Genomic DNA, 14525 nt, shown 5'->3' on the forward strand with positions numbered 1-14525 from the left:
GCTATTCCTTCTAACTGTAATGCTATTCTCTCAGATCTTTGCAGGACTTGCTTAGATCTCTACTTGGATGTCTTTTCCTCAGAGAGGCCATCCGTTGACACCTGTTGAAAAGAGCATACAACCTGCATTCACTCTGTCTCCTTGTTCTTTAGTTTTCTCCATAGCCAAATCACTGCCTGATCTCATTATTATACACTTCTTTATTTTTTTATCCATTTCCCCAAGAATGTCAGCTTCATGAGGGCAAGGGCTTTGTTGGCTTTGTTCACTACTGTGTGCTTAACATTTGGAAAATACTGGAAACTCAGTTAATTGGTATTTATTGAGTGAACACATGGATTTTTCATCACTTTGATTGCTTAGGTCCTCCCTGCCTCTTAATTATTTGCTTTGTGCTTTCAGATTTTTTCCATTATGTCTTTTGCATTTATAGTGAAACAGTGTAGCCAATATTTTCATTGCTTCATGGCAACTTTCCTGTTAACTGTTCTTCACTTGCCATTTTCTTTATTCCTTTGTTTTCCTTGAATTTTTTTTATAGATCTTGATTTATCATTACTATTATTGTTACCACTCATTTTTGGAGGAAAGAAGGACATTTTTCCTGGATTTGCGATCTGCAGGCAATTCCTGTTGAGGCAGGTCCTGGCGGGTGTCCCAGACCAGCAGGCATCTTTCATGATTCTCAGCACAGCATTTTATGAAAGAGGATTGTGTTCGTGTGTTTATTTGGAAGGGGGCTGAGAGGAAGGAAGGAGGAATGAGCTGTCTTAGCCTTTCCCCAGAGTTGTGACTTGTGGGGACCCTTAGGATTCAGAGTCCTTTTCTTCTAGCCTGCCTCAGTGCCACACTGCTTCCTATAAACATGCAAATTTATGTGTTGCCCATTCAGCTCTGCCTTCCCTACTATTTCCTGTTGCCAGATGGCATACAGGGAATTTCATGTTGCCGTTCCTAGTATTCCAAACAAGGAGTTGGTGGCTTTGCCTATCAGAATATGCCACCTACTTTGGAGATCTGTATAGTGCAAGCCTTACCTGAGATCTGAAGTCGTGGACATTCTTGCCGGGCATCTTCTCTTAACCCTGGTTATTTGTGGCAGGAGGGTTGGGGAAGGGAGCTCAAGCTGCTAGTTACAACCTACACAGAGTCCATCTTGGAGTCTGTCATTTATGCTGAAATCCATTGTTTCCTTTGCACTATAAGGCCTCTGTGATATATCCAGTGATCCATATACAAGGATCTGTTTCTGGACTTTTCCACACCATTGGTCAGTTTATTCAAATCCAAAACACAGTATTTTAATTGCTATATATATATATTCATCTTTCTCTATATATTCATATCTGTAAATATGAATTATATATCTATAATAAAAACAGTGGCAGAAGAAGGGTAGAGGGAGAGAGATAATCTTAAGCAGGCCCCACGTCCAGTGCAGAGTCCATTGAGGGGCTTGATCTCACAACCCTGAGATCATGACCTGAACTGAAACCAAGAGTTGGACACTTAACCGACTGAACCACCCAGGTGCCCCACAAAACTACATTTTAAAAAAATTTTTTTATTGTTATGTTAATCACCATACATTACATCATTAGTTTTAGATGTAGTGTTCCATAAAACTACATTTTTAAGTAAAATTTTTTTGAATGTGTGTATGTGTGTATCATGAGCATATAGCTTGATGAATTTTAACAAAGTAAAGATACTCATATAACCACCACTCAGATGAAGGAATGTAAGCTTCAGCATTACCGGCATCCTAGAAGCTTTCTTCTAGGATGAAGAAGCTTTCTTATGCCCTTCCCAGTCATTACCTGTCCCTCTTCTCCAGAAGAACTGCTAATCATAGGTTTATTTTTCCTTTATTCAACCTTTATATACGTGGAATACCACAGTATATACTCTTTAATTTCTGGCTAATTTAATTTAATATATTGTTTTGAAGATTTATGTTGTTGTGTATAGTGGTAGTTCATTCATTTTTATTGCTGTATAGTATTCCATTTTATGATTATACCACCAATTGTTATCCATTTTACTGTTGATGAGCATTTGTTTTTTTCCACATTTTGGCTCTTATAAATGATGGTGTTATAAACACTCTTGTATATTTCTTTTAGTGCACATATATGCAGTATGGGCATATACATAAAAGTGGAATTTCTAAGTTATAGGCTATGCATACGTGTCTCTTTAGTAGTAATTGCTAGTTTTCTAAAGTGTTTATACTATTATACTGCCATTAGCTGTGCAGCTGGAATTGCTAATACTTAAGTATTAAGTACTTGCTACTAATACTTAATATTGTCAGTCTCTTTAATTGAAATTATTCTATTGGGTGTATAGTGTCACACTGTGGTTTAATTGCAGTTTCTTGATTTCTGATGAGGTTAAGCAACTTTTCATGTTTATTAGCCATTTGGATATCATCTTTTATAAATCACATGTTTATGTGTTTTGTCCATTTCTTACTGATTTGTAAAAGTTCTTCATATATTCTAGAGACTAGTCCTTTATCAATTATGTGTATTACAAATAATCTCTCATTCTTTGGATTTCTTTTTCATTTCTTTTCTTTTTTAAAAAGATTTTATTTACTTATTTGACAGAGAGAGAGATAGCGAGAGCAGGAACACAAGCAGGGGGAGTGGGAGAGGGAGAAGCAGGCCTCTTGCCTGAGCAGGGAGCCCGACACAGGGCTCGATCCCAGGACCCTGGGATCATGACCTGAGCCGAAGGCAGACACTTAACGACTGAGCCACCCAGGTGCCCCTTCTTTTTCATTTCTTAAAGGGCGTCTTTTGATGAACATGTTTTAAATTTCAATATGACAAAATTTACCAATCTCTTCATTTATGTTTTGTATTTTCTGTGCCCCATTAAAGAAAATTTTGCATTCTTCAACATTATGAAGATATTCCTCTTGGTTTTCTTCTGAAAATTTTCTTGTTTTACCTTTCATATTGAGAGCTTTGATTCACTTGGAATGGTGTGTGATAGGGGTTAAATTGATATTTTTCCTATGGAATATCCAGCTAACCCAACACTATTCATTAAAGAGAATGTATCTCTTCCCCAATGCTTGTTAGTGTTACCTTTGTCCATATATTTAAGAATATATATATTTAAGAATATATCAAGTGTCCCTATATTTAAGAATTTGTTTCTGGGCTTTTAAATCTGGTACATTTGTTTTTAGGATAAATCTTATGCTAATACTTCACTATTTTAATTACTCTGATAAGTAACAGTATATGATATGTAATAATATAAGTCTTGCTACCTGATAAAGCAAGTCCTCCTATCTTGTTCTTTGAATGTATCTTGTTTATTCTTGGTCCTTTGCTTTTACATATGCATTTTATAATCAGCTTCTTAATTTCCAAAAAAAATTTCTACATGATTTTTTTAATTGGATTACATTGAATTTTTAGATCAGTTAAGGGAGTATTTGACATCCTTAAAATATTGTCTTTCAATTCATGAACATGGTATATTCCTGTATTTATGTAGGTCATCTTTAATTCTTCTCAAGAATATCTTGTAGTTTTCCTGGATAAAGGTCTTACACATCTTTCATTAGATTTATTCCTATGTATTTTATGTTTTGGGATGCTATCTTAAATGGTATTGTTTATAAATTTCATTTCCTAAATGTTCTTTGCTAGTACATAGAAATAGAATTGATTTTTGCTTGTTGCCCTTGTACTCAGTGACCTTGATAAGTAACTTATTTTTTTTATTAAAGATTTTTATTTATTTATATGAGAGAGAGAGAGCATGAGAGGGGGGAGGGTCAGAGGGAGAAGCGGGACTCGATCCTGGGACTCCAGGATCAGGACCTGAGCCAAAGGCAGTCGCTTAACCAACTGAACCACCCAGGTGCCCCAATAAGCAACTTATTAATTCTAATAGCTTATCTATAGTTTATTTTGAATTTTCTAAATAAGTAGTTTTTTTTCTTCTGGGGAAAATGACAGTTTTGTTTCTTTTTAATCAATTTCTAATGTTAAAACAACTTTGAATTTCTGAGATAAACCCAGTTTGGTCATGATGTGTTATCCTTTTTATATATTGTGGGTTTCAGTTTGCTAATGTTTTGTTCCTTTTTTAAAACATTCTATTGTATATAACTAAGATTAGCCTATAGTTTTCCTTTCTCCCACTGTCTTTCTTAGTTATATGGAAGTTGTGCTAACATCATCGAGTTGGGAGACATTAATTTTTTTTTTCTTTCCTTTGGCAGAGTTTCTATAATATTTGTGCTGTGTCTTTAAATGTTTGCTAGAATTTGCTTGTAAAGTTATTTGGGCTGGGGTTTTCCCTATCAAAAGTTTTTACTTACAGATTCAATTTACTAGTTATAGAACTACTCAATATTTTCTATTTCTTCTTGTGCTAGTTTTGATAAATTGTACTTACTTAGGATTTGTACTTTTTAATCTAAATTTTCACATTTCTTGACATAATATCCATTTATTATCTTTTCAGTTAGTTCGGTTTCTATTGTAATGTCCCTATTTTCATTCTTTTTATTGGCTCTTTGTGCCTTTTGCCTTGTTTTCTTGATCATACTCTCTAGGTATTTTATCAATTTTGTTAGTCTTTAAAGACTTGACTTTGGCTTTGTTGATTCTGTAGTTACTTTCTATTTTATGAATTTTTATTGTTTTTGTTATGTCATTTTTTCCATTTGTTTGGATTTTATTTGTTTTTTATGTTTTCTATTGCTTTTCTAAATTATTGAGGTGGATGCTTACATCTTCATTTTGCAAACCATACTAAGGTGCCCCAGGGTGCAACTGTGTACTCACAGAGCATCATGGAATATTCTAAAATTTTAAGGAAACATGGCAATACTCAAAACCTGTTGGATTCTACCCAAGCTAATAGCTTGAGATAATTCATAGTTTTGACATTAGCTCATACTATCTTATTAAGCTCTTCAGTGCCTCCACGCAGATATTTGTTGATAGAGTTTTTTCGTTATTTTCATAGGGAAATCATGACCTTATTCACCATTGCTGTAAATGGAAGTTTTGGGTTGATGTTCTAATTAGCCTATATTTTTTAAACTGAGGACCAAATCTTCTACTTTCTTTTGTATTAAACAAGTTGTTCACAATAACTTTAGTACTTATAACAATTATTGCTTATAGTAGTTACACCTTTCTGAGTGTTTTGTATGTTTTTAGTATTAATATCCATATGTCTATGTAGTATTTTCATATATTCCCCTGTCATTTCTGCCACTGTATAGCTATGTAATGAATTTACTCTTTCAATGCAGTTTTCAGGAATTGACCTGGATCAGGCATTATTCCAGCCTTTTCCATCAGAAATTGTGTTTCAGAACTATACTCCCTGTGAAGTCTACGAAGTTCCACTCATTTTGAGGAATAATGACAAAGTGAGTATGTTTGTTGGATGTAACTTTCATGGATATATAAGAAAGGATTAAATAAAATGGGATCCCATAGGATCTTAGATAAATTCTTTAACTTGAGAGACCTAGAAAAATAGATGAAAACTTGCCCTTTGACTTTAAGCTCAATGAAGACAAGACTATGTTGATTTATTCATATGTGTTCAGGCCCAGGTCAGTGCCCACCAAATGGTCAACTCCCAACATGTGCAGTTACATTTTGTTGAGTAAAATATTAGCTAGGTAAATGTCACAATTTTTTTTAAGGTTTATTTATTTATTTTAGAGAGAGAGAGAGTGAGTGGGGAGCGGGGTGGGCAGAGAGAGAGAGCTTTAAGCAGACTCTGCTCTAAGCATGGAGCCCAACTCGGGGCTCGATCTCATGACCCCAAGATCCTGACAGAAGCTGAAACCAAGAATTGGCTGCCTAACTGACTGAGCCACCCAGGTGCCCCAAATGTCATGAAATTCTTATGTGTGACCAGTTTAGCTAGGTTTTCATTCAAGACGGGGTGAAACATATATTCATGTTTTCTGCATTAGAGCCACCGTTTCCCCAAATGAAGGTATAAACTCTATTCATATCAATTGCTGTTGTTGAGCCAAATTATTTATACTTTACAAATTGTATTTTTTTTCTTAAAGATTTTATTTATTTGACAGAGAGAGACACAGCAAGAGAGGGAATACAAGCAGGGGCAGTGGGAGAGGGAGAAGCAGGCTTCCCGTGGAGCAGGGAGCCCGATGCGGGGCTCGATCCCAAGACCCCGAGATCATGACCTGAGCCAAAGGCAGACGCTTAATGACTGAGCCACCCAGGCGCCCCACAAATTGTATTTTTAAAAAAATTTCAAAAAAAATGGAGCTCCCTTTCTCCTTTTTCTTTCTCCTCCCTTCTACCATAGATAGCCTTCAGATTTTTGTCTACTGATCATTTTGGACAGCTTCTCCCACTGTCTATATCTTGTCCTTTTGTGGTTGCAACTGAGAGTTTCTTCTCCATCCGTATGCTTTTTTTTCCCTAGAGATAAATTATGGTTTACTTCAAGAAAAGGTATTAAGTGCCTGAAGATTTCCTTGATATCTAACAATAATGGAAGAAAGAATAATGTGGGAAGTCAGCATGAAGCACAGTTAAGTGTGAAAAGTAATCAGATGGGGAGGAAGGCATCTGAGAGATGCTGAACTTCAGATGTGAAGCCAAGTAGGAATACCTAAGGAGTTCAAGAATGTGGAGACAAAAATTCTAGCTATAAGAAAAAAGGGAAAATAAATGAAGACTATGCAAGAATACTTTTAGTTATATTTGGTACAGTCGCTCGTTAAAGGAATCAGTGATGCCTTTCAGAGATCAATGGGGTGATTTAGTGACAACAAAGTCAGACTCTGGAGAAAATGGTATATTTAGTTCTTGGCTACAGGAGTGTTAGCAAGAGAAGCTCAAGGGACAGAAGTTAAAAGGGTAGGCAGAGAGAAGAAAAAGAATCTGAGATGCTCAGAATTATGCCCCTAGACCTCAAGAAGAGATGTTACATAGACATTAGGACTCTCTCTTTTCATATAGTCTGCCAACCAATTTCCTTTGTCACTTCCAGTTCTCTTTTTCCCTTTCTCCATGACTTTTTAACTCTTGCTCAGGTATTTTAAGGCTGTTAAATACAGAGAGGAGCTAGCCCAAGGGATACTTTGACCACTCCTCCTTGGCCCTAAATAAGAAATGATTGCCAGTAGGTATATATGGGCAAGTAAAGGATATAGGGCATGTGTAAGTTTTGTCTGCCAAGGGGCACTAAGTTCTCATGGAAAACCCAACACCTCTTGGTTCGATGCTGCTACATTGTTGGACCTCATGAAAGGAGGGTCCCCATCCAGGGAAAGTCCAGCTACAAAAAGCAGATTGATTTCTCTAGCCTAGGCAGCCTTATTCTTGGGTGAGTTACTCTAAGGACCCTTGTACTGGATGGCTGATATAATCCTGCTTTTCTGCTTCCTTACTTCATGGACTCATAAATAACTGCTGGGATAGATATAGGGCACAGAGAAATGCTTTCTATGCTATTTACCATTTGCTTGCTTCCTCATTGGCACTGAATGCAAAAGACAGAGCCTGTTTGGTCATTTCTCTGTCTCTTACACAACACAAGGTGAGAGTAAGCTATGAACTCTCTACAAGCCACAACTCGATTCTACTTAGGATCTAATTATTAGCACCCAGACTCCAGAGTCAGACTAATCTGGTAGATTCCAGCTGAGCTGTCTCCCAGCTACAGACCTTGGGTAAGTCACTTCACTTCTCTGGGCCATGGTGATACTATTAGTACCCATTTCAATTGACTGTTTGGAATATTAAATGAAGTAATGAATGTAAAGTATTCAGCTCAGTGCCTGTCACATAGGAAGCACTAAACCATTATTATTGTTATTATTACGACTATTACTAGTGTTGCTGGTATTTTCCTTTTTAGTTTTTAATCCATAATTCTGCTCTTACCAGAAGTGTTCCCAGCAAGCTTCTACAGTGTTGTTCTGTCCATCATAAATGGCACTGTGCCTTCCCCTTACCAGCAAAGCCAGTTGGACTCCTATCAGATTCGCACACGTCTTTTCCTTACCTCCCTGCTCTCTAGTCTTAAGATCTGTCTGAATTCTCTCTCTGCATTTCTTCTTCCTTTGCCCATCTGGGTTTCAGATTTGAGAGGTTGTGTGGGTTCTTTTGTCCTCATTTTGCACCCGAGGCTTCTCGGTCACCCTTAACTATAGTTCACTTTCTTTAGCCCCCTTTCAGTCTTCAAAAAAAAAAAATCTTTTCCCTTTCCTTGTGTCCCTGGAAACTCCACCTCCATTCTCCTCACAATTGTATGTCTTTTATTGCTTAGACTGTCTTAGATAAGCAGAGATACGTACCCTAGGCAAGGCAAGCAGGGCAGAGGAGGACTTGAAGAGAAGGAAACGGTTTGAAGCCGCTCTGACACTGGCCTGCGGACCCTGGACTGCTTGCTCTTTGTTCTTGCTCACAATGGTGCCTCCTGAGGACAGTGCTCCAGACGGAAGGTGGAGTTAGGCTGGGACTTGGTGAAGCTGTGGCACTGAGGACAAGTGTCCTGTTCCCCATCTGTAGAAGGGGGGTTATAATGAAGCTCCGAGGTTATTGAGAGGATTAAGCGGCACATCGTGTACAGTGGATGGTCCATAGGAGGCGTGCAGGAATTGTGGTATCTTCTCCCAGAGCACTTCTCAGATGTTGGGAAATCCAGCTTACCTCCGCTGTGTGCGTGGGGTTTTAGCTCATCAAGCAGTTCCTCTTTGAACATAATCACATTTATTTATTAGGATTTTATTTACTTGACAGAGAGAGAGAGCACAAGCAGGGGGAGTGGCAGGCAGAGGCAGAGGGAGAAGCAGACTCCCCGCTGTGCAGAGAGCCAGATGCGGGACTTGATCCCAGAACCCCGGGATCATGACCTGAGCCGAAGGCAGATGCTTAACCTACCGAGCCACCCAGGCGCCCTGAAGATAGTCACATTTAAGTGATAAAATGAACAAAGGCTTGCAATAACAATAAAATGAATAATAATTTTAATAAAAATTAAAGCTCAAATGCACCGAGTGAGTCATCTCCTCTCACAGTTGAGGAAACAGAAGTTAAGCCTTGACCAAGGTCATGCATGGCGCATGAGAAGTAGACAGAGATTTCCTGGTGGACGACCAAGCCCATGCTTTTGCTTCTGCTTTTTCACAGGCAGAATATCCACCATGGTGTGTTTTCCTTGCAGATTCCAAGGATGGTCAAAGTTGTTGAGGAAAGTTCACCTTACTTTAAAGTCATCAGCCCCAAAGATTCTGGCCACAAAGTCGCTCCAGGAGTGCCATCCATATTCCGAATCCTCTTCACTCCAGAGGAGAACAAGGTAAGAAATGGGTTGAATACTTGTCACTAGCAGGTTGTAACTCTGAACTTTTATGGACGTGGTGCTGGTGTAGTGTTGCTGTCAGTGGTATAGGTGCTTGTGCTGCTGGTGTTGGGGGGGTTGGTATTGGTGTCGATGGTGTTAGTGGTGGTGGTGGTTAGAGGAGCAGTAAGGGTGGCTCAGAGGAGGGGCTTGTGCACCCCTGGGAGTGAGGGAGGAATTGTCCAACAGAGCTGAGGGCTTCCATGAGCTGTAAGTAGCCAGGGTATAAAGAAGGCTTATCCTTCTGGATGCTTCCCCACACCCCCTCGCCTACCTCAGCATATTTATATTCGACTATGAGCCAGAGGGTCACCAAAAAAGGAAAAGGTGTGCTCCAGATGCAGTGAGTCAAGGCAGAGGATAAAGATTATGGCTTCTTGGGAAGTTTGGGATCTTAGTTGCATCCCTCCTCCCTGAATTCTAACAAGTTTAAAAATGAGACCCAAGATCCAAGTATTGATCACGGTATCAGTCTCATTAATGGCAAAGAATGTGGCCAGTACCTAAGGCCCGGAGAGGGCCACCTCCCACTCCCCAGCTGGCCCTGAAGGGCTGACATCCGATCGCTCTGCCGAAGCACAAGCGGACCAGCTAGAGCCAAGAGCAGAGACCTGCCCAGTCCGCTCAGCTCTGTCTGCACCTCGGCAGGCCAGAAAGAGCCCAAGTTCAAAAATGGGCCATTTCCCCTCTGCACCGGTCCATTCTCAAACCCTTCTCAGTTGTAGAAATTCCAGTTCCTCCTGGAAGGAAGGACCAGCTAAGGGGGACTGCGGATGGAGGCTTCCTCCCCAGCGCTTTTCCAGGAGTGCAAAATTGTGGGTTGAGTTTTCTTCTCTGTGGGCCAAAGTGGGGACTTGTGGGGAGGAGGAAAGGGGTTTTACCAGCATAATTGAAGGAGTGAGGACAAAAACAAGGCTCAAAAAGCAGAACAAAATGTCAGGTTATATATAACGTTAACAGTGTGTGCTTATCTGTATTGTGCCATAAGGTTGGAATCACAAAAGCATGTTAGAGACAGAAAGAACTAGCTTTGAATCTCTGCTTCTTCATCACTAATACGTGTCAGCCACTGTTAATGCCGTTACTAGTATTCCTGCTACTGTTCCTTCTTTCCTGGGGAGCAGCGATAGAGAATACACAGTGGTCTGCCAGGCATGTATCACTCTAAGAAGTGGGTAGAAATTCTACTGTAATGATGCTGCTGTTACAGTTTTACTGTCTATTTCTTGGGTTGTGTTTACGGACCTGTAATTTTGCCTGGGGTCCTATTGAAATAAATGAAAAGATAAATAGCTCCAGAACCAGTGAGGGGCTTTTTTTTACATTTTTATTGTTATGTTAATCACCATACATTACATCATTAGTTTTTGATGTAGTGTTCCATGATTCATTGTTTGCGTATAACACCCAGTGCTCCATTCAGTACGTGCCCTCTTTAATACCCATCACCAGGCTAACCCATCCCCCCACCCCCCTCCCCTCTAGAACCCTCAGTTTGTTTCTCAGAGTCCATCCTCTCTCATGGTTTGTCTCCCCCTCCGATTTCCCCCTCTTCATTTTTCCCCTCCTGCTATCTTCTTCTTTTTTTTTTTTTTAACATATAATGTATTATTTGTTTCAGAGGTACAGATCTGTAATTCAACAGTCTTGCACAATTCACAGCACTCACCATAGCACGTACCCTCCCCAGTGTCTATCACCCAGCCACCCCCTCCCTCCCCCCCCCCACCACTCCAGCAACCCTCAGTTTGTTTCCTGAGATTAAGAATTCAGTGAGGGGCTTTTGATGTTGCTGTTGTTGTTCTCTTACCAAAGTCCTTGTTTTTTCTTGAAGCTCTGTATCTGAATACTATCTGTGAAGAGATTGGCATCTGGATTTAGTTTGGGTGTCAAATTCCTACACTGTCATTTTGATAAGAAGCTTTTGTGCAGCTTGAAATATAAAGCTTGCTGGATTTGAGGAGTTGGAGTTCCTTACTTTTTTTTCTGTGCTGGAGAAAATATGTCTTCTGTTGGATACGTATTGTTCTACCTGTAGGTAGTCTGGCTGAGAAATGAACACACCGAAGTTTCTGAGGAAGTGGAATGTTCTATATTTGTGACAAGCGTGTGGGTTATATGGATGAGTTCATTTGTCAAAATTGTACATTTAATATTTATGCTTTCTAATATATCTAAATTCTACCTTAAAAACTATAAAATATAATAATAACAATGGAAGGAGGGACTGGATGGAGATATTGATGAAGCCAGGAGGGCAGAGTGTGAATATTTGTTGAAGCTGGGTGGCGTGTGCATGGGGTTTGTTATACTCTTTCGTTTTCTTTGTGTATGTTTTGTTTTTTGTTTTTTTTTTAAAGATTTTATTTATTTATTTGAGAGAGAGAGAATGAGAGACAGCATGAGAGGGAGGAGGGTCAGAGGGAGAAGCAGACTCCCTGCCGAGCAGGGAGCCTGATGCGGGACTCGATCCTGGGACTCCAGGATCATGACCTGAGCCGAAGGCAGTCGCTTAACCAACTGAGCCATCCAGGTGCCCCTTTGTGTATGTTTTTAACTTTCCCTAATCAAAAGCTAAAAGAGAAAGATTTTATTGCTGCTTATCTATACAGCAAATAAATAATCAAAATATATGTTAGGTATGTTTGTATTTACTGTATAAATATGAAATGCTAACATTCCTATTGAGGTTATTACTTGGCTATATTTTGTGGCTGCTTTTCTTACTCCTCGCTTTTGTATTCCCTCTTACCTTTCCATTTCACTAACACTGCCTGTCTATTGGCAAGCCCCTAATTAAAAAAAAAATTAGGTTGAAGTTTGCTTTACTGTTTCTTCTAAGTATTTGAAAGTTATCAAAGGCTACCTGCATGTAGGAGGAGACCAGTGAGAACAATCGCTACCTATGAGAAATTTAAGTGGCCAATTTTGGATACAGTAAGATTTTTCTGTTGGATTTGGACTCCAGGCTATAATATAATTTACAGAATGTTTTTCTAAAATACAGTGATTTCTCCTCTTGCTGGCTTGTCTAACACTGATGGTGGGAATTTGGGGAAGCTCCTGCTGCTAGTTCTGGTCCCCCTTTTCTGCCAAGATCCTGTTGCACGTCCACCATCAGCAGGTCCCTTCTCAGGAGCTTGTGCCGGTCGTCTGGGCATCTGCAGTCACTCAGTGTTGGAGAGCCACGCGCAGAGTGACCAGCTCGGATTAGCCGTGCCGTCTGTAGTGCTGCTCCAGCATGTGCCAGAGGAGCCAGGGTTATTTTAGGGGAGATAGAAGTCAGTCTTTTCACCGCGTCACTTTCTCTTCAGTTGGTCAAATCGATAGCCACCGTATGTACATATTTTTCTTCCTTATCCCCTGCTGATCTGAGCACACTCCATTCTCATTTACCCTCCTCACATCTGGAGGGCGAGATATGTAAATTGCAGCATGCCACAGCTTAATAAGCCGGTTCCCTTTCAATTGGATTTTCAGCACCCATGTATATTAGCATGTCGAAGATGATAATGTAATTTACATTTTTCCCTGTCATCTTTTAATCTGGCTTCCTGGGGTTTTAACTTGTTAAGAATGCCAAGTGCCCAGATAACAGGTGCAGCAAATTCACTCTGGCTTTACTTATCTCTTCTTGTCACACAGACTTTAAAAAAAACGATTGGATATCTTATTAATCTAATAATCCTGGTGTATGTCAATGTGGTAGAAATACAATAGTGTTCTCATAACACTGTAAAATTCTGGAGCCTCGCACTTTCCCTGACCTCTTGAATTTGTATCTTTACTATTAAAAGGAGGATGAAAAATATTAGGCTTTTGTAGGAAAGCAAAACTGGGTGCTTCCTTAGACTTAAGAAGGCATCTGTTTACTGTAGAATTGTCATATGGATATGACTGTGGTGGTTTAAAGAGCAATTTTATTGCTCAGTTATGTTTTAAGAAAATCTATAACTTGTTGTCAAAATAGTTTTCCTGGTTTGCTACTATGAAATTTAAAAATTGTGGTCCAAGAAGACTAGAAAAATGTTAACGTATTTTATGCTATTTAGATGTACGGTGATAATGAATTATATTGCCAGCATTTTTAATTAAAGTGTAGATGCCATAAAATTTTCCACAATCAACCATTTTTGTTGGCAAAAACTGTGATAGGGATTTTGTCTTCTTCCTGCCTGCAATTAGCCCTCCCTAAGTCTGTCTGGGTCACCCCTGTCACCCCAGTGCCTAGCACAGTGCCTGACAAATAAGAAGCATGTGGTAAATATTTGTTGAGTAATGTAAGTAAGTAAAAGTTAACCTCAAGAAAATCTAAGGAGGTTTCTTCAACTCGAGGATGGCCTACAGATGATAAAAGCAAAAGCATATAAAAAGGGCTCAAATATCTTTTTGTGCCATGAATGTATTAGACGTTCACTTTTTCTTGTTTCTCTCCATTTTATGTCATATCTTCAGTGAGTCTCTATCACTACTGTTTAGCATTCCAGACTTGGCAAATATCATTTTATAATAAAGCTAACAAGGATGTTGCGATTTCTCTTTGTGAAGAACTCTTGATAGTTTAGTACCCAGATAAAGATATTAAAAATGAGTAATATTCTTTCATTCGCTCTGGGCCAGGACCAGTTCTATGAGCCAGGACCCACTGGAGAACAAAACAAGCTTTGGCCTTCACAGAGCTTATGTTCCTCAATGAATAACAAGCAAATATATAATTTAATGTCAGCTACTGACATGGTAGAGAATAGAGAGTGATGGGCTCCTGTTTCTTTTCAGTACGGAGATCGGGGAGACTTCTGTGATGAGGTAACATTGAGTGGAGAACCAAATTAAGCTTGACAGCAGGCTGAAGGAAGTGCAGGGAAGTATGTGGTGGAAGTGGAGGTACCCGCTAGAAAATGGTAGGAAAGGAGGTTGCAGAGGGCGAGCTCATGAAGGGTCTTAGAAGTCCTGCAAAGTAGGGTAGGAAGCCACTGGAAAGTATAAAAAAATGCTTTGATTACGGAAGCTTGCACCCTAGGTAGAACCAGAGTGAACCGTCATCACCCAGATTTCCAAGTTATCAGCACATGACCAGTCTTGCTTCATCTATCCTGCTCCTGCTCAGGGGGTTTTGTACTAAGTCCCATACATCGTATTATTTC

The 14525-nt window shown here is 39.4% G+C and overlaps 1 protein-coding gene across 1 annotated transcript in view; it reads left to right on the forward strand.

Moving 5' to 3' along the window:
• The window catches only part of HYDIN (HYDIN axonemal central pair apparatus protein), a 340806-nt gene that overhangs the window by 35213 nt on the left and 291068 nt on the right, over window positions 1–14525 (forward strand). Inside the window, exons 4-5 of the mRNA XM_032424356.1 lie at window positions 5297–5416; window positions 9205–9339. Of these exons, the coding sequence (XP_032280247.1) occupies window positions 5297–5416; window positions 9205–9339 (255 nt within the window). The remainder of the gene's footprint in view (window positions 1–5296; window positions 5417–9204; window positions 9340–14525) is intronic.

The sequence above is a fragment of the Phoca vitulina genome, unplaced genomic scaffold, assembly GCF_004348235.1.
Source record: "Phoca vitulina isolate PV1807 unplaced genomic scaffold, GSC_HSeal_1.0 scaffold30, whole genome shotgun sequence".
Taxonomy (NCBI): Eukaryota; Metazoa; Chordata; class Mammalia; order Carnivora; family Phocidae; genus Phoca; species Phoca vitulina.